At 41.3% G+C, this 19,467-nt stretch overlaps 1 protein-coding gene across 22 annotated transcripts in view; it reads left to right on the plus strand.

The window, feature by feature from the left end:
* ST3GAL6 (ST3 beta-galactoside alpha-2,3-sialyltransferase 6) overlaps positions 1-19,467 on the plus strand; it is a 106,607-nt gene that overhangs the window by 34,411 nt on the left and 52,729 nt on the right. For 12 of the 22 annotated variants that reach the window (XM_049858395.1, XM_049858384.1, XM_049858387.1 and 9 more), the window contains 4 exons: positions 1,037-1,208; positions 4,329-4,395; positions 17,246-17,345; positions 17,823-17,900. In XM_049858395.1, coding sequence (XP_049714352.1) covers positions 4,389-4,395; positions 17,246-17,345; positions 17,823-17,900 — 185 coding nt within the window. In that variant the 5' untranslated portion in view covers positions 1,037-1,208; positions 4,329-4,388. Of the gene's footprint in view, positions 1-1,036; positions 1,209-4,328; positions 4,452-6,617; positions 6,716-7,355; positions 7,540-8,136; positions 12,136-17,245; positions 17,346-17,822; positions 17,901-19,467 lie in introns of those variants that run through there. The other 10 variants (XR_007513864.1, XM_049858380.1, XM_049858382.1 and 7 more) reach the window with 8 other exon arrangements.

Here is a 19,467-nt window from a genome sequence, read left to right on the forward strand (position 1 = left end):
TTAAGAAGAAATGAAAAAAAGTTTTGTTTCTTTCCAAAACAAGAAAAGAAATTTTAAGACCCATGTACTTTTAGAAACAAATTCCCTGTAACCGACAGCTGAGCACATCAGCTGATTTCATTTTTCTCTGCTGCATTTCAGTAATAGGTTACACATGCGTTCATCCAACACTGAGAAATAACCTTAGCATACTCAACTTTCAAAAGCTTCCTTTCTTGGTAGAATCTAAATAGTTTTTCATGTTACTCCTTGATTCTCATAATTCTCATAATTGAGCGTAATTATTTACTTGTTAAAAGACATTGGAGTTCATAAGTGGCTTCTGAAATTAAATAGTCACTTTTTTTTGATAGTTTTTTTTTTTTTTTTGTTACCTAAGAAAACAGAGATCGTGGAGGATTCTTTTATTTTTGTGTCAGCATTTCTCTTACATATATAAAAAAAAGCCATAGCAGGAGCAGTTTGAGATCTTTTTCAGTATTCTTTTGTCAAAGTGGCCCACAACACATCGTTCAACTAGTTCCTCTTCTAGCTAATTTCCTTTGCATTTTCTTCTATTTTTATTCTTCTCTCTACCTCCTCATTCTCTTCTTCATCTCTTCACTTCCTCTTCTGAGAGTTTTGAGAGCCATAGCATCTTTTCTCACCTCTGCATTTAACAATAGCGCTGTGTGTGTGTGTGTGTGTGTGTGTGTGTGTGTGTGTGGAGGGAGAAAAGCTGAAAACTGAGACAGATGATTCTTTCATACCAGATTGCTTTGGGTTGAGCTGGATATGTTATTTTTTTCAAGGAGACTAAACTGGATCCTTTGGATAACCAGTCATGAACTACAGGAATGTAATAGGTGCTACTGGTTTTACTGTTGGATTTTTTTTGTTTTTGTTTTTGTAATTTAATCATCCAGCAGAGGATTTTATGAGGATCAGAACTAAGTTTACTAAAAAAGTGTGTTGGTTAAAATTTTTTAATTGGCTTTAAACTTTCCTTGGTTAGGAGAGCCATTCTTATGTGTGATATCTTTGTGTTTTATTTCAGTACTTGCAAGCAAAGAAGCCTCACAGCCCTCCATCTTGGATTAGTTCTAGTAGAGAGGCCCTAACAATTAAGCAGACAGTCTCCTGAGCCTCCAGTCTCCTGATCCTAATTTACTACATCCTTTCCCTTCAGGAACAGAGGGCCACTGGGAAACAGATCCCTAAAAGTGCAGGTAAGCCAAGGCAACACCCTGTCATCATTGTCTCTGACTCCTTAGATATATGTCTGAACACTTGAAGTTCTTGTACAATGTTTCTATCTCTAACTAGTAGCCTTAAAAATGCTGTCTTCTTCTATGTATAGAACTGTCAATTTCTCCCTTACTAGCCTTACAGGTAGCCATATACCAAAGTCAAGTTAAGGAAGTTTTTATTCTCATTTTGGACAGCCCTTGTTTGGAATGGTTCTAAGCCAATATGAAACCAAGAGTGAGAAAGTTCGCAAAGTTAAAGCCAGGATGTTGCACACATCAGACATATAGAGGTTCTACTGTTCGTTCTGATGTGCAACATCGTGGCTTTAACTTTGGGAACTTTCTCACTCTTAGTGTCATATTGGCTTAGAACCATTTCTACTGTTCAGGGAAACCCTGGTGGTGTAGTGGTTAAGTGCTACGGTTGCTAACCAAAGGGTCGGCAGTTCGAGTCCACCAGGCGCTCCTTGGAAACTATGGGGCAGTTCTACTCTGTCCTATAGGGTCGCTATGAGTCGGAATCGACTCGACAGCACTGGGTTTGGGTTTTTTTTGGTTACTGTTTGTTCAGCTGTGTCGCCCTAGGCAAGAGGCTTGCCCTCCCTGGGGCTTACTTCCTCAATAAAATTAATTCTATTTCTCTCTCTGTCTTAATAATATCATTAATAATAATATCATTAAATTACCTTAATATAATGTTTAGAGTAATTCTCTTACTATTCCTGGATCTGATGTACATATTTTAGACACCAACCTCTAACTTCCTTCTGAGAAAGCTCTAGAGATCAAATGTCCACCAGGAATCAGCTACATGTTTTACCCATGAATCCATACAATCTTTCTGATTGGTTAAGGTTTGTCAGAGAACAATTGTTCTGCTAGCACATTTCTTACATTACAGTTTTGTTCAGAGATCTTTTTGTGAAAAACACTTACTTAGAAAACTATTAAGGAACATTAAGGAAGACCTAAGAAGAATTGATGCATTTGAACTGTGGTGTTGGCAAAGAATATTGAATATACCATGGACTGCCAAAAGAACGAATGAATCTGTCTTGGAGGAAGTGCAACCAGGGTGCTCCTTAGAAGCTAGGATGGCGAGACTGTGTCTTTCATACTTTGGACATGTTGTCAGGAGGGATCAGTCCCTGGAGAAGGACATCATGCTTGGCAAAGTACAGAGTCAGCGGAAAAGAGGAAGACCTTCAATGAGGTGGATTGACACAGAGGCTACAACAATGAGCTCAAGCATAACGACGATTGTAAGGATGGCGCAGGACCGGGCAGTGTTTCATTCTGTTGTGCACAGGGTCACTGTGAGTTGGAACCAATGCCACGGCACCTAACAGCAACAACAACAACATTATGTTTTAGTGATCCTGGAAAATACGGACATTCACAATCGTTTTGGGATTTAGTCTTTGGGAGTCTCTTGATCCCTTGATTGTTCACACTAAGATTATTCATGGTGGTTAGAGAGCCTGTCATGAGTCCCCAGGTAGTGCAAAGGGTTAATGTTCTCAATTGCTAACCAAAGGTTGGAGGTTCAAGTCCACCCTAACGTGTTTTGGAAGAAAGGCCTGGTGATCTACTTTTGAAAAACAGCCGTTGAAAACCCTGTGGTTCTACACTGACACACGTGGGGTCACAGGAACTGAAATCAACTTGCCAATGCCTGGTTTTTTGGTCCCTGTCGTAGTCCTGAGCCACTGGGCTTGGAGAACTCTTAGGTGCTGTGACGCTAGCCTGAAGGTAGGACTAGACCCTCAGGTTTCTTACTGCCCGTAACATTTTAATATAATGTTATCCTCACTTGAATAATCTCGGTGGTTTTTGGCACTATCTTTCCTGGCAGCCTTTAACATTTCCTGGAATTAATAAGGCAGAAAAAATTTGAGAGTCCTTGTAGCGCAATGGTGAGGAGCACGGTGGATGCTGGTGTGTGCCTGGGGTCAAATCCCGGCTCTGTCACTTACTGCCTCGGTATCGTTGGGCAAGTTACTTCTCTGTGCTTTAGTGTCTTCACCTGTAATAATAGGATAACAGTAGTACCTATCTCAAAGGGTGGTTATGTATATTTAAGATAATTATACCTCTAGCGCGTTTAGAACATTTCTGCTACATAAATGTCCAGTAAGTATTAACCATCTTTATTGCCATCTGTCATGCGGTGTTTATTTTTCTGCAACCATTCTCTAGTTTAGGACTAACAAATATTCAAGTTTCCATCCTTACCTTGCTGGACATTGCTCATCGACCATAGTATTCTTTGCTTCTGAGCTTAGGACCCAATATCTGAATCCTTTTTCAACACCATAATGGATCCAAATTAGAGTGTAAGATGGAACCTATTTAACAACTCAGATTATCCTCCTGATTTTATTCCTTACCTCAAGACATAAATTTGATACGCTGATCATAAATCTTGTGGATTTTTTTGTTGTTGTTTGTTTTTACTAAGCCACAGTGCAGCTTTATTATGAAAAGCATAAAAAACTTTTGGTTTCTATAGCCAGAAATAGAGTCTCTTCTCAAATTCTAAGATGAATTTTGCTGACTGCTGTTTTGAATTCCTTTACTTTTACATTCGGAAGGAGATGAGTAAGGCTTCCTGTCACTTGTAACTGTGAAATGTTAAAATGAACATAAGGAGTAACTGCTAGCACAGGTTGTTATGAGTTCTTAGGATCTCTGCTGGTATGCTATGAAGTTAGTTCATTCGTGAGGGCTCAGCGTGTGGGCAGCTAATACTTCACTAGCTTTCAAGGAAAAATGACCATATGTCACACACTTCTAAGTGCTTTATATTTACTCCTCACAGTAGCGCTATTAGGTAGGTATCATTATGCCCCATTTTACAGATAAGGAAATTGAGGTATAAAGAGGTTAAACAACTGCCCAAGGACATACAGCTAGTAAAAGGTAGAGCAGAGATTCAAACCCAGGGAGTCTGGTTGCCAAGCAGGCCATCTTGACCCCTAATTATGCTGTCCTGCCACGCACAGAGAATAAATCGGGTAAAGTGAGACGCAGATAGGAAGGACCACATTATAAAAAGTCTCCAATGCCAAGCTAAGCAATTTCATTTTCATCTGTCAGATGATGGAGAGTTTTTTTGTGGAGTGAGTGACCGCATGAGACCTGGACTTTGAGAAGCTGATGTCAGGTACGGCAAATGGGTGGACTTCAAGGGACGGAAGATTAGAGATGCTGGTAGCTGAGGTGAGAAGTAGTGGGAATGTGGGCTTAGGAAACAGGATTAAGAGAAGAGCATGAGGACACCTAACTTAGGTGGCTAGAGGAGGAAGACAGTTGGAAGCGCAGGCAGAGAAGTTAGAGGAACTAAGGAAGCCTAGGACAGTGCAGTGCACACGGCAGGCAGAGGTTCAACAACTAAAAACCACAGAGGTCAGAGAGGATTGGAACCAAACAAAAACGAGTGGATTTAGAGATATTAACTCATTCATTCCTTTATTTACTTGGTCATCATTGAGTACGTTATGTTATTGTGTACCTGTGATGAGACAGGAATAGTGCTGGAGGGGGATTCACAGAAATGTTTTCCTCTGCTACTGACTCAGCTACTTGTTAGCTAGGTGGCCTTTGATAAGTGTTTTTTTTTTTTTTTTTACCGTTTTAAATCCTGGCTGCCTCTTCCATAATTTGATGACATAAGACCTTACTCTAAAAGTCCCAAACTCTTGCGATCTTTCCAGCTCTAAGATCTGGAATTCTTGGGTCCAAGGAAGGTGTGACGAGCAATAATTAGAATCATGGTTTGTCATGGATTGAATTATGTCCCCCTCAAAATGTGTATATCAACTTGATTAAGCCATGATTTCCAGTGCTGTGTGGTTCTCCATTTTGTGGTTGTAATTTTATGTTAGAGAGGATTAGGGTGGGATTGTAACACCCTTACCAGGTCACATCCCTGATCCAATAAAAAGGGAGTTTCCCTAGCGTATGGTCTGCACCACCTTTTCTCTCTCAAGAGATAAAAGGCAAGGGAAGTAAGAAGAGAGTTGGGGACCTCATACCACCAAGAAAGCAGCACTGAGAGCAGCGTGCGTCCTTTGGACCTGGGGTCCCTGCGCCTGAGAAGCTACTTGATCAGGGGAAGAGCTAACAGAGAGAGAAAGCCTTCCCCTGGAGCTGATGCCCTGAATTTGGACTTTTAGTGTACTTTACTGTGAGGAAATAATTTTTTCTTTGTTGAAGCCATCTGCTTGTGGTATTTCTGTTATAGCAGCACTAGATGACTAAGGCACCTTTGTAAGGTGTGGATGGTGATTCACTTGGCACTTTGAGGGGACCCAGGAGGTGATACAGAATGAAGTGTGTGTGTCCTATAGAAGTAATCTAAAGAGAGGAATTTTATATCCTTCCTCTCAAGAAGGTGGTAAATGGAAGGATAAGACTGAAAACAGTACAGGAGGGAAGGTGTCCAGGGAATTTACGTAGAAAAACACAAACATTCACCAGAATGGTAAGGGAGATTTTTCTCACAGACACTTATTCTCAGAGAAAGTTTTTGTTTATTTTCAAATCCTGTTGATTGGAAAATTTAAAAGATCAAGAGTAGAAGACTTTTAAAAGAGGCAGCAAGAAACTTAGGCTAAGCTTCAAGTTCCCCTCAAACACTGTTTTCTGGGAAGCTCTGATCCTCTCAGTGGGATATAATCCCTAAATCCCTTCTAGAGAAATAAAAAGTCATTTCTCTGCTTTTTACAGTTTTTGCAGTGAGCACACCCAGTGTTCAGGGGAGGCTTGCCATCTGCTTTGGTGGTTAGGACTTAGGTTTAATTTGGCGGAAAGATCCGTCCATGTATGCTAGGGGGAATGTCTGGAAGCCTCTGACCTTCTCCTGCAGTGCTTCTCACTCATATCGCTGGGGATCTTGTTAAAATGCAGATTCTGACTCAGTACAGGGAGGGGTGGGGACCAAGATTTTCCTTTTCTAAAGAGTTCCCAGTCCCTGGATGGCACAAACGGTAAGTGCTATCGACTATTGGCTGAAAGGTTGGTGGTTCGAACCCATCCAGAGACTTCTCAGAAGTAATGCCTGACAATCTGTTTTCGAAAGGTCACAGCTTTAAAAACGCTATGGAGCAGTCCTGCTCTGCGTACACCGGGTCGCCTGAGTCAGAACTGACACAACGGCAACTAACAACTACGAGTTCCCAAGTGTTTCAAAACTACTGGTCCATGGACCGCACTTTGAGGAGTAAACCTGTTCCTGTCAAGTCAATTCTGACTCATAGTGACCCTATAAGACAGAGTAGAACTGCCCGATAGTGTTGCCAAGGCCGTAAATCTTTATGGAAGCAGACTGCTACATCGTTCTCCTGCAAGTGGCTGGATTCCAACTGCCGACCTTTTGGTTAGCAGCCAAGTACTTAACCACAGTGCCACCAGGGCTCCTGATACGCGCAACCATGTGGGCAGATGTTTCAAAAGCATTATGCTAATGGGAAGCCAGAGATAAGGTACGTACTTTTTTATTCCATTTATATGAAATTTTAGAAAAAGCAAAACTATGGTAACAGAAAGCAGATTAGGTCGCTAGAGGTGGGGAGTGAGGGGTGTTGATTGCAAATGAAAATAAAGGAACTTTTTTGGGTTGGTGGTATTTGATATCATGATTTTGGTGGTTGTTACATGACTGTATACATTTTTGAAAATTCATCAAATTATACATTTAAAAGTATTGAGTTTTATTGCGTACAATTTTTATCTCAATAAATTTAAAGAATTAGCCATAAAGCCAATTTAAAGAATTAGCTACAATCATGAATCTGTTAACAGTATCGAATACTCCTTGGAGGCTGCAGTCTTATCAGTGGGATCTTAATATAAGGAAATAGAGAAAATTTCCACTCTGGGAAAAGAAATGGGCCCGGGAGAAAATATGAATAAACAGTAGATATATAAAAGGCGTCCTTGTGCTTTTGCAATGGACCCTAGTCTAAAGAAAGAGATCTTGAAAACAGGAACTCCAGCTCATTTATTTTTAGCATCCGGTATAGTATGCTGTTAGCTGAATGACTTCAGTGTGTCTTACTATTTGCTATTAAAAAGCAAAACCCTGCTGAAAAGTCTTTTTTCTCCTTTTTATATTCTTTGCAGTGAGTACACCCAATTTTCAGGGGAGGAATTGCCAGCTGCTTTGGCGCTTAGGCCTTAGCTTTAATTAAGTGAAAAGATCTGTCCACGTATGCTAAGCAGGAAGTCTGGAAAAAGCATCGGCTTCTCCAGGAGGCAGTCCTGAGGTTTTCCTCCGATGTGTTTCTTGAAAGACTAAAAGAGAAGGGTGTGTGTGTGTGTATGTGCGTGTGTGTCTAGGAACTAGTTACATATCAGAAGAATTGCGGGGTGGGGGAGAAAGATAAATGTAAATGTTCCCTTTCTGCTTTGCCGAAAGAAAAACCTATGCGTTTAGAAATCCACCAGAATTTACACAACTGGCCCAATTTGAAACTACAAGAATGGTTGTTTACTCTGCCCTTTTTTGGGGGGGCGCAGGGTGGGCATAATCGAATTATATTTTTCTACTGCTTTACTGAGTAATTTTTCAAAGCTTTTCTTTTTCTTAATTTGTATAAAGTGGCAAATACTCCTAACTTCATATTTAAATTTAATCTTTTCAGGGGTGATTTTGAATGTTGTTTTATTGTGCATGTGTTAGTCTATATTTCTTTAATTATGGCCTGTTGAGAATTGTTCAGGCCTTTCTAGCAGAAAACCCTATTATCCAGACAACTGATTCCTTAAGATTTACCTCTAATTGTGAAAGGAACAGCTTTGCACATTATAAAATTTCTAAATGTGAAGTGTGTAATAAATAAAAAAAAAATGTTTGTTGCTTATCATTCTTTTGCTTTACTATAAAAAACTAGTAAGTTCATATGTTAATAAGTTCACAATGTTATGGTTAAAAATACAGCAATTAGTGTTTTCCATAATGAACAACTTAAAAGGATGGGCCTTGAAATCACACAGATCTGGGTTTGCATCTCAGCCCCTGCTCTGCTTATTAAACATCTCTAACATGGGGGTGATTAATATCCCTGTTTTTATCACCATGTGTGAAAAGGGCTTACCTGTTGCTGTCAAGTTGATTACAACCCATAGTGACCCTATAGGACAGAGTAGAACTGCCCCCACAGAATTTTCAAGGAGTGTCTGGTGAATTCGAACTGCTGACCTTTTGGTTAACAGCCATAGCTGTTAAGCTCTACGCCACCAGGGTTTCTGAAAAGGGCTTAGGACAGAGCTAATCATTTAGTAAGTGCATAGTAAACTGTGCTGTTATTAACATGATCATCACCTTCAAAGGGTGGAGGTCCTTGGCATGTAAATGAGGATACCCAGACACACTTGGACTGTCCAATTAGCAGTGAGAACCGTACTTAAAAGAGAGTAGAAAAATGAGTTGAGAGGACTGAGGCCTTTACATCTGTCACTGCTGTGTCCTGTGTGTCTCCTGTCAAGGCCTGAGCTACATGGACATGGTCAGGTCTAAGAGTCTAAGGGACACACAGGGCTGGACCAGAAACTCTAGACATTAGCACATGGCTTGAGGTGGAGGGGAGTCCCTGTGAGGTGCAAACAGTTAACATGCTCAGCTGTTAACCAAAAGGTTGGTGGTTTAAATCTATCCAGAGGCACCTGGGAAGAAAGGCCTGATGGTCTGTGTCCAAAAATCAGCCACTGAAAACCCTATGGAGCACAACTCTACTCTAATACACATGGACATGGGGTTACCATGAGTCAGAATCCACTCGATGGCAGCTGGAGGGCCTGTTGTTCTTCTAGACTTGTTCATGTGGGCAAGTGATTGCAGAGAATGATCCCAAGCTGAGCAGTAAATACAAAGAGGAAGCAAGAACATGCAAGATCTTCTAGTCAATCCCAGACAGCCTCGGTGTGTGCCAGTGAGAGCTGGGGGTTGGTGGAGATCTGAATAGAGTGTCTTCTTGAGGGCTCAGCAGACGTGACTCTCAGCAGGGCCACCTGGTAAGGTCATGAAGGTGAGCCAGGGTGAACAAGAGCAGCTGGCTAAGGGGAAAGGTGTGCCTGAAGTCCAGCCACACCAAGCCTTGTGCCCACAAGATTTGCATCCATGGGTCTTTTTCTGATTTTCACAAAGGTACAAGTCATTGGGTATTATTATTGAGTGGTCACATGCTGCACATGAGAGGAGATCCAGTAGCAGAAGAGCAGGACATGTCACTGAGGAAGCAGGGAGCATAAGGGGACTTGGCTTAGGATCCTAGTTACTAGAAAACTGAAAGTTTGGCAGAGCTGCTGAGGTAGCTGAGAAAGAGAAGAATGTAGACACTGGAAAACTAGGGTATAATTCACCAGTGAGAACACTGGTCTGGTAGATGAGATGTCCAAGGTCAGCATGGGACCAGCAGGCACCTGAGCAAGCCGTTGAGCTGCTAGCAGAGTGCTCCTCAGGCCCCCTTCCCTTGGGCCAGGATTAGTCTCAGTGCTTGCGGTGGGGCTCAGTCTACACAGGAAGCATCTGCACCCAGGGCTAAGGGAAATGGGGTGGGGGCAGAGAGGTCAGGCAGGCTGGCTATGCCCATGCTGGAGAAATGAACAATGAAAGTGTTTCTTGGTGTTGAGGGATATTTGTTGAGTAACATATCCACAGAGTTGATGTACTTGGTGAATAGAAGATATTTCCAGAATTATTGCTGAAAATGCTGTTTATCTATCTAGCTGGTTGTGGAAAAACAAGCTCCTTTGGGCTTTAAAAAAAAAAAAAAAACCCACAGTCATCAAGTCGATTCTGACTCATAGCGACCTTATAGGACAGAGTGGAACTGCCCCATACGGTTTCCAAGGAACGCCTGGTAGATTCAAACTTTTGATTAGCAGCTGTAGCTCTTAACCACCATGCCACCAGGGTTTCCCCTTTAGGTTGAGAAAGCATTAAACCCAAAAAAAAACCCATTGCCGTCGCTTCACTTTTGACTTCCAGCGACCCTAAAGGACAGAACAGAACTGCTCCATAGAGTTTCCAAGGAGCACCTGGCGAATTCGAACTGCCAACCTTTTGGTTAGCAGCTGTGGCTCTTAACCACTACACCACCAGGGTTTCCAAGAAAACATTAGAAGAGTCTAAAAATAAAGATCTGACCATTTTCCAAGTGTCACCCCATAGGGTTGGTGTTATTATTATAAACAATGCTGGCATGCTTGGGAGGAACGGGGGGTGGGAGGAACAGGGTTTAATTCCAGCAGAGTCTGCATTGCAAAGACTGCAGACTTTCTCTCCAGTTCCCCAGTTTCTAGAACTGATACTGCTTAGGGAACTGGTGGGGCTGATAAGAGAAACAGTCGGTGATGTTCAGTCTCCCATCACGATGCTGGGCCTGTGGCCATTTGTAAGAGCTCATAACTGCAGAGAGACAGTACAAGGCCTTACTCTGGTCATAGATAAGCATTTGAGTGCTGGTTCTGCTACTTATCTACCAGCTTGGGAAAGTCGCTGTGCCTCTCAGAGCCTCAGTTTCCCCCTCTGTAAAATAGGGATTGTAAATTTACTGTTCACCTCACATGGTGGTTGTGGGGTGACATGTGATAATGTACCTAAACTATTTATTATTACAGGCCTTGGCATGTACTAAGTACCCATATAGAGGGCAGTGGTGGTTCGTTGGTAGAATTCTTGCCTTTCGTATGGGAAACCCTGATTTGATTCTTGGCCAGTGCACCTCACATACAGCCACAGCCTGCCTGTCATTGGAGGCTTGTGTGTTGCTATGATACTGAACAGGTTTCAGTGGACCTTCTAGACTGAGACCAACTAGCTTAGAAAGAAAGGCCCAGTGATCTGCTCCTGGAAATCAGCCAGCGAAAACCCTATGGATCACAAAGGTCTGATCTGTAAGCAATCATGGGGATGGTGCAGAACAGGAAAGCCCATGGAAATTGGGCAGTATTTTGTTCAGTTTTGCATGGGGTCACCATGAGTCAGGGGCTGACTCAGCAGCAGCTTAACAAACAACAACAAGCATTCATACATGTTAATGATTATATTGTTTCTGTGTGCCTTCAAGTAGATTAGACTCGTAGAGACCCTACAGGACAGAGTAGAACTGCCCCACAGGGCTTCCTAGGCTCTACTCACTATAAAAGCAGACTTGCAGTTCTTTTCTGCCACAGAGCCACTGCTGGATTCGAACTGCCGACCTTTCGGTTAACAGCCAAGTGCTTAACCATTGTGCTACCAGGGCTCCGATGATTATAATCAACCATTATTCACTGGGCATTTACCTCGTGTTAAGCGTTTAGGAGGAGCCCTGGTGGTCCAGTGGTTAAGTGCTCAGCTGTGAACTGAAAGATTGACGGTTTGAACCTACCAGCACTCTGTGGGAGAAAGATGGGGCAGCCTGTAAAGATTACAGTCTTGGAAACCCTATGGGGCAGTTCTCCTCTGTCCTGTAGGTCACTATGAGTCGGTAGGCATTTGGTTTGGTAGGCATTTAGGACGGAGCCCTGGTGACACAACAGTTAAGCACTTGGCTGCTAACCAAAAGTTTGCAGGTTTGAACCCACCCAGCTGTTCCACGGGAAAAAGAACTGGCAGTCTGCTCCTATAAAGATTTACAGCCTACGAAAACTTATGGGGCAGTTCTGTTTGTCACATGGGGTTGCTATCAGTCAAAAATTGACACAACAGGACCCAACAACAACAGCAACAGGCATTTAGGGTAAAAAATTGACACAAAGCATCCAGTTATGGGATCTATACATTCAACAACTTCTTTGAGCATCTTCTCTGTGACAGGTATTGTTAGAAGTGGTGGAAATGAAGTGATAAGACAGAGGAGATCCCTGTTCTCGTGGAGCTTGCAGTCTAGTCAGGATATCTGCTGTGAAATCTGTTATGGTCAGTATTCAGTAAATCCTTTTTTTTTTTTTTCCCTCTGCGGTCTTATTGAGTACCCCTGGAATACCACCAGTTGTCACGAAGTTGGTTCCAACTCATGGCAACCCTGCGTATGTCAGGGTAGAATTGTGCTTCATAAGGTTTTCAATGGCTGATGTTTCTGGAAGTAGATTGCTACGCCTTTCTTCTGAGGCACTCCTGGGTAGACTTGAACTGCCAACCATTCGGTTAGCAGGTTAGCAGCTGAGCCCTTTGCTTTTGCACCACCCAGGGACTCGCATCCCTAGAATATAAAAAAAATAGCACTTGTTTAATATGTACCTTCGTAAGCCCAAGGGATTCAGGTCAAACGGGCTCAGGAATATGCTGGCTAACCAGCCTCCAGCTGATTCTCATCCTTGGACCTGCTGAGTCACTATGGGAAATGCTGCCCTAGAGCTACCTCCCCTTTCCGGAACTCTAAACTCCAAAGGAGCACCGAGGGGAAATTTCAGATTAGACTCTCTCTTTGGTGTTCCCCTCATGCCTTTTATCTTAAGAGGCAGGATGTTGCCAGGAATAGAGATCTGAGAAAGAAATGGTTAACCCAAAGTTTGTGACCTCGGGCGAGTCAGAAATCTTCAGTTCTCTTATTTATCAAAAGAAGAATAAGACCTTTGCACCCATTTAACGCGCTTGTTGTGAGCCTTAAACGAAGTGATGCATATACAAGCTTTTTATGGACTTTAAGGAAAAACGGTCAGCCCAGAGTCTATTTTTGCCAGAGGTTGAGCTCACTTTGGCATAAGTAGCTTACTCATACTGGGTTACATATATACTAGTAATTCAAAAATAAATGAACATTTGATCTCCACCAGTGAGTCCTGTTCTCCTTCACTGCTCTCTCCCCGTACTTTAAATGAATAATTGTTGTGTGTCTTAAGCTTTGTAAAGGATGTTTTAGGGATCCTGGTTTTAAGAGCAGCTATAGTCTGGTGTAGTGGTTAAGAGCTACGGCTGCTAACCAAAAGCTTGGCAGTTCGAATCCACCAGGCACTCCTCGGAACCTCTATAGGGCAGTTCTACTTTGTCCTATAGGGTCACCATGAGTCGAAATTGACTTGATGGCAACGGGTTATAGTCAAAAGGAGCCCTTGTGGTGCAGTGGTTAAACGTTTGGCTGCTAACCAAAAGGTCAGCAGTCCAAATTAACCAGCCAGCCAGCCACTCCTTGGAAACCCTATGGGGCAGTTCTACTCTGTCGTATAGGTTCACTAGGAGTCAGAATCCACTCAATAGCAACAGGTTTGTTTTTTTTTGTTTTGTTTTGTTTTTTGGCTAATAGTCAAGAAACTGGTGTCTGTTATGTTTAATGTTAAGATCTTGACATCTGTTTGTTTTGGTATTTGAAGCTGTTTTGCAGGCACAAAATGTTAAACACTTGACTACTAGCTGAAAAGTTGGTGGTTTGAACGCACCCAGAAGTTCCTCACAAGTAAAGCCATTAAAGATCTGCTTTCAAAAGGTCACAGCCCTTTCTTGAATCAAGTAGACACATGAGACTATGCGGGCAGCTCCTGTCTGGAGGGGAGATGAGAAGATAGAGGGGGTCAGAAGCTGGCTGAATGGACATGAAAATAGAGGGTGGAGAGAAGGAGTGTGCTGTCTCATTGGGGGGAGAGAAACTAGGAGTATATTGCAAGGTGTATATAAATTTTTGTATGAGAGACTGACTTGATTTGTAAACTTTCACTTAAAGCCCAATAAAAATTAAAAAAAAAAAAAATGCAAACGAAAAAGGTCGCAGCCTTGAAAACCCTATGGAGCAGTTCTACTCTGTACACATGGGGTTGCCTTGAGTCGGAATGGACTCAGTGACAACCAACAATAACAACATGATTTTTTTTTTACTGTGTTTAAGTGAAAGTTTACAGTTCAAGTTAGTTTCTCATACAAAAATTTATACACCCATTGTTACCCTAGTTACTCTCTCTATAATGTAACAAAACACTCCTCCTTTCCACCTGGGTTTTCCCGTGTCCATTCAACTCCCTCCTGTCCCTTTCTGCCTTCTCATCTTGCCTCTGGACAGGAGCTGCCCATTTAGTCTCAAGTATCTACTTGAATTAAGAAGCATACTCTTCACAAGTATCATTTTATATCTTATAGTCTAGTCTAATGTTTGTCTGAAGAGTCAGCTTCGGGGATGGTTTTAGTTTTGGGCTCATAGAGAGTCCAGGGGCCATGTCTTTTGGGGTCCCTCCAGTCTCAGTCAGACAATTAAGTCTGGTCTTTTTACATGAACTTGAATTCTGCACCCCGCTTTTCTCCTGCTCTGTCAGGGACTGTCTGTTGTGTTCTCTGTCAGGGTGGTCATTGGTGGTAGCCAGGCACCATCTAGTTCTTCTGATCTCAGGCTGATGGAGTCTCTGGTTTATATGGCCCTTTCTGTCTGTTGGGCTCATATATTCCTTGTATCTTTGGTTTCCTTCATTATTCCTTGTTCCGGGTGGGTTGGGACCAATTGATGCATCTTAGATGGCCGCTCGCTAGTTTTAAGACCCCAGACGCCACTCACCAAAGTGGGATGCAGAACATTTTCTTAATAAACTTTGTTGTGCCAGTTTACCTAGAAGTCCCCTGAAACCACAGTCCCCAGACCCCTGCCCCTGCTATTTTGTCCCTCAAAGTGTTTTGTTGTATCCAGGAAAACGTCTTAGCTTTTGGTTTAGTCCATTTGTGCTGACATCCCCTTATTGTATGTTGTCCTTCCTGTTACCTAAGATAATTCTTGTCTACTATCTAGTTAGTGAATACCCCTTCCTCCCTCCCCACCCTCATAACCAACAAATAATATTTTCTTCTGTGTTTAAACCTTTCCTTGAGTTCTTATAATAGTGGTCTCATACAATATTCATCCATTTGCTACTGGCTAATTTCACTCAGCATAATGCCTTCTAGATTCCTCCATGTTGTGGTTTGCGGATTTATCCTTGTTTTTTCTCGTTGCATGGTATTCCATTGACAACATGATTTTTAAAAGTTGGTGCCCCAGGGGTTTTCCTTTGAAGGCTTTTGCTCAACGCCTGCATGGTCATTCCATTTATAGAATTAATTAGAGAAATTTGTTTATTTGTGGAAACTTTTTCCTGTGACCAAGCAGAGAAACTCTTCATGTTTATCACAAAGATATTCTGGCTGACCCAGTGTACTTTGCAACTTGAATATGGAAGCTTTGGATTGCCGATGAAATACAAGACAGTGGATAAGCTTCCTGAGTTTGTCTCAGGTGGTGTATAAATTGGCTCTTCAAGAGTGGGTTCATTTTACTTTTTGAAGGGAAAAGAACGTTCTCTCACGCTTCTTTGTTTTCAGCTAAGCCACATATTAGTCAATGAAAAACAACAAAACAATAACAAAAATCTCACTGACGCACACTTCTTGATCTGTAAAATAATTCAGGCAGTCCCCAGGTTACTAATGTCTGATTTACCGTACAACCTGTTAGTTACGAACCATCTCTGTGAAGCCTATTATATTAAAAATTCAAGGTACATACAATGGTTCCTAAATAACAAATAGATGCTATTTTGTGGCTGGCACCAAAACATTATTATTATAATTGCTGTATTATTATATAAAGACCTTTTAGTATATCTGAAGGTGTTACTTTAATTTTTTATGCATAGAAAGGTACACATGTACTATATACTAAGACAAGCATTTGACTAACTGATGTTAGATATGAACCATACCTAACTGTTCCGATGTATGTACAAATTTGACTTAAAGACAGATTTAGGAATGGAACTCATTTGTAATCCGGGAACTGCCTTACGTAAATTTCTCCAAGAATATGTTCGGGGGATAGACAAGCAAATTGAATTGTAACACTGAGTTCTTTCTCTAGCCCTTCATACACTGTCTTAGCTGAGGTATAAATATATTAAAAAAAAAAAAAAAATGCTGCCCTGGGTAAGTTACATCCTCGCTGGGTGTTGTTTGCATGGATGATGTTAATTTTTAGTGGAATTTACCTTAAGTATTTAGCAGGTTGCTTCGTAACTGTTTTGGCCCATGACAAACCGCCTTCTAGGACAGTCTCAAACATGGTATCAGCAGTTTCTAAAACTGACTTGGCACAAAACTGACCTGGGATTCCCAGAGCTGCTGAACACTGCTGACGTCTGAGACTGTCAGCTTATAGACCAGAAAAGGCCTAATTACAATGTCTTTCAAAGGATTCACAGGGTATAGAAATAACGCCACTGTGTTTTTAGAGTCCTTTATATTTATCCTAAGGAGCTCTGGTGGCACAATGGTTAAGTGCTCATCCCCTAACTGAAAGGTCAACAGTTTTAGCTCACCAGCCACTCCACAGGAGAAAAGACCTGGCAATCTGCTCCCATAAGGATTACAGCCTAAGAAACCCTACAGGAAAGTTCTACTCTGCCCTGTAGGGTTGCTATGAGTCGAATCAGCTTGATGGCAATGGTTTTTTTTTTTTTTTTGATGCCTAACTTCGGCATCAAAACCCAAGCATTTTACTGTGTAGGAAAAAAAGTACAACTGGCTTTAGGTTAAAAAAAAAGCCAAAAACAAAATATGTAATAACAGAAAATAAAATACACAAGCTTATTCAGCCTATATTTTTTGCACACGCTGTGCCAGACTTCCATCATTTCGGTTAATCTTTCTAACACCCAATGAAGTAGGTTGTGTGCTCTTGCTTTTAAACACAAAAGGATACTCAGGCCAAAAGAGGTCTTTTGATGTACCCAAGATTCCCCAAAGGCAGGAATTAAGTGGAGCTGGCCTGTGAATCATGTCCTCTGGTATCCGACCAGTGTGACTCTTCGCAGGGATTCTGTATACGAAATTAGAAGTATGTATAAACTGACCTTTGCTCATTAACTCACTTGTTTATTTTCTTTCAAGTGACATAGCCTTCACTTCTAACTAATTTATAATGGTGGCCTGTAGAGGTGGTGACTGCTTTCACAGCAGTTAGACTGCTTTCACAGCTGACAGCTAATCCTTAGGTTTGAGCCACTGTATACAGTTCATCTGTGCACCAACCTTGCCTCTCTTTTGTACTAGTCTGTGCATCATTTCATTCTTTGTGTTTCAGGTGGGCCAGCCATGAGAGGGTACCTTGTGGCCATATTCCTGAGTGCTGTCTTCCTCTACTATGTGCTGCACTGTATCTTATGGGGAACAAATGTCTATTGGTAAGTTTTGTTTGTGTTATTTAAAAATAACTCCCCACGTCATCTTCCACACCCATAAAATACGATATTAGAGGAACCCCTAAAAAATCCTGAAACATTGTAACATTTTACCTTTTCTGGCTTTCAGTTATAAATTGAGGTTTTACCATTCCAGTATCCTGAAGATTGTATCTCTAACAGTTTAAAAAATAATAAACGACACCCTAGCCTAACCTCAGAGTGTTCTCCTCACTGTTCTTCGAATCACTTCTGGTTCACTAGTCACCTCAGCCTTTTCCCTTGCCTCACAACCATAAAACCTAAAGTGTGTGTAGGATTTGAAAAAAGTACTGTCAAATTTCAGGGGCTGATGACAGATTTTTATTCCCTGACTGTGAAGCTGCTCACTGGAGGCAGAGTCCATTGTCAGGGCATTTGTTTCCCTTCAGGTGCGCTACCCAGTTCTGGTTTCTGACTGATGCTATTTTTGTCTTATAGGGTACCACCTGTGGAAATGAAACGGAGGAATAAGATCCAGCCTTGTTTATCAAAGCCAGCTTTTGCCTCTCTCTTGAGGTAAAAAAAAAAAAAAAAAGTATATATATATAAGAAACTGTGATGTATGAATGTTCAAAATTTGTCTTGTAGCCATTTTCCACACTTGTTTACCTTTTTCATACAAATCTTAGCAGCATAAAGTACTGTATTTAAGGAAGAACTTGAATATCCTGTCTCTTTTTGTGGTTTTAGTCAGAGCCCTGCATATATTTTAAGAAAAGGCTTTGAAGAACTCAATCAAACCAGTGTTCTTTTCACACAGGTGAAATTCAAGAGATCTGTTTGTATCTGATCATAAAAAAGGGAACTGTTCTTTGGAGTTTTATTTTCCTTCTTGTTCCTGTGTTATTTTACGCTTTAATTTTGTAGCTTCTTCTCCCTTGCCTCTAAGTTAGACACTAGGGCTAGAAAATTTCCCCGACTTTCACTGAAATTCATAGAAGGCAAGTAATGATAAGCCTGCCCAAAGGCACCGACAGTGTCCGTTATGGTCTCAGGACTTGTAAAGAATTTACTCTCTCATCTACAGATGTCATTTTCCTCTTGTCACCTCGACTTTGACAGACTGTTGGTCAAGGTGCTTCTGGATACATAGAAATAAGTGAGGGTCTGGTCTGGGCATGTTTAATTGTAAAAAAAACAGGCACAAGCTTTTCAGTGTTTTATCCACGAAGGATCAAGAATTCATATTCTCTTTTATTACATTATTGCACCATTCTATTACTGGTTCTTAATGTTTTGGAGTTGGAGTCCTTTAAAAACAGTCCACTCTCTGGAAAACTGCAGATATATAAAACATTTTTACATGTGATTACAGGTATTTCACGGCCACTTGTAGCCTACCCATGGGTATGTGTCAAGTTAAGAACACTTGCAAAAACAGAAGAGTGTTTTTAAACTTTTTTGACCATATGACCCATGCTAAGAAACACATCTTACGTGAGGACCTAGGACACATGTGTATTTATAGTAAGAAGAAAATAATAATTTTTACGCTTACTATTCCAGATGCGTCATTTTCTGTTCTATGCGCTTTTTTAAGGTCTGCTGATCGTAACTCACAAAGCTGATTTTATGAGGCACCTATGAGTTGCAGACCGCAGGTTTAAAATGCTGTTCTGCAAGTTGAATTAAGGTCCTCTTCAACTTTAGCAAAAGAAATATTTTTGCCTTTCTGAGAAAACCCAAAAGGTTAAGGTGCTGAGGTCACGTGCTCAGAAATACAGGAGAGCCAGTAAGTAGTCAGGAGAAGTTCACTTTGCCACACTGGAGGTGTCATCTGTAGTATTGTGAAGAGGACACCTGCTTTAGAGTTGGGCCTAATTGTGGATTTAAGTTTGTCACTTGTGGGTTAGTAATCCTAGACAAGTTACTTCACTTCTTAAAGCTTCAGTTTCTTCATCTAAATTGAAGAATACACCTAGCTTACTTTTCCAGGCTTGTCTAAGAGTAGCAACAAGCAGAAATGCAACACAGTGTAATGTGATACAGTGTATTATAATACAATGTAATATAATAATTATTACAGATAGGAACTGATACTTATTGAGCACCTACTATGCGTGCGGCATGGTGCAAAATTTTA

This window comes from Elephas maximus, chromosome 18 (assembly GCF_024166365.1).
Source record: "Elephas maximus indicus isolate mEleMax1 chromosome 18, mEleMax1 primary haplotype, whole genome shotgun sequence".
Taxonomy (NCBI): domain Eukaryota; kingdom Metazoa; phylum Chordata; class Mammalia; order Proboscidea; family Elephantidae; genus Elephas; species Elephas maximus.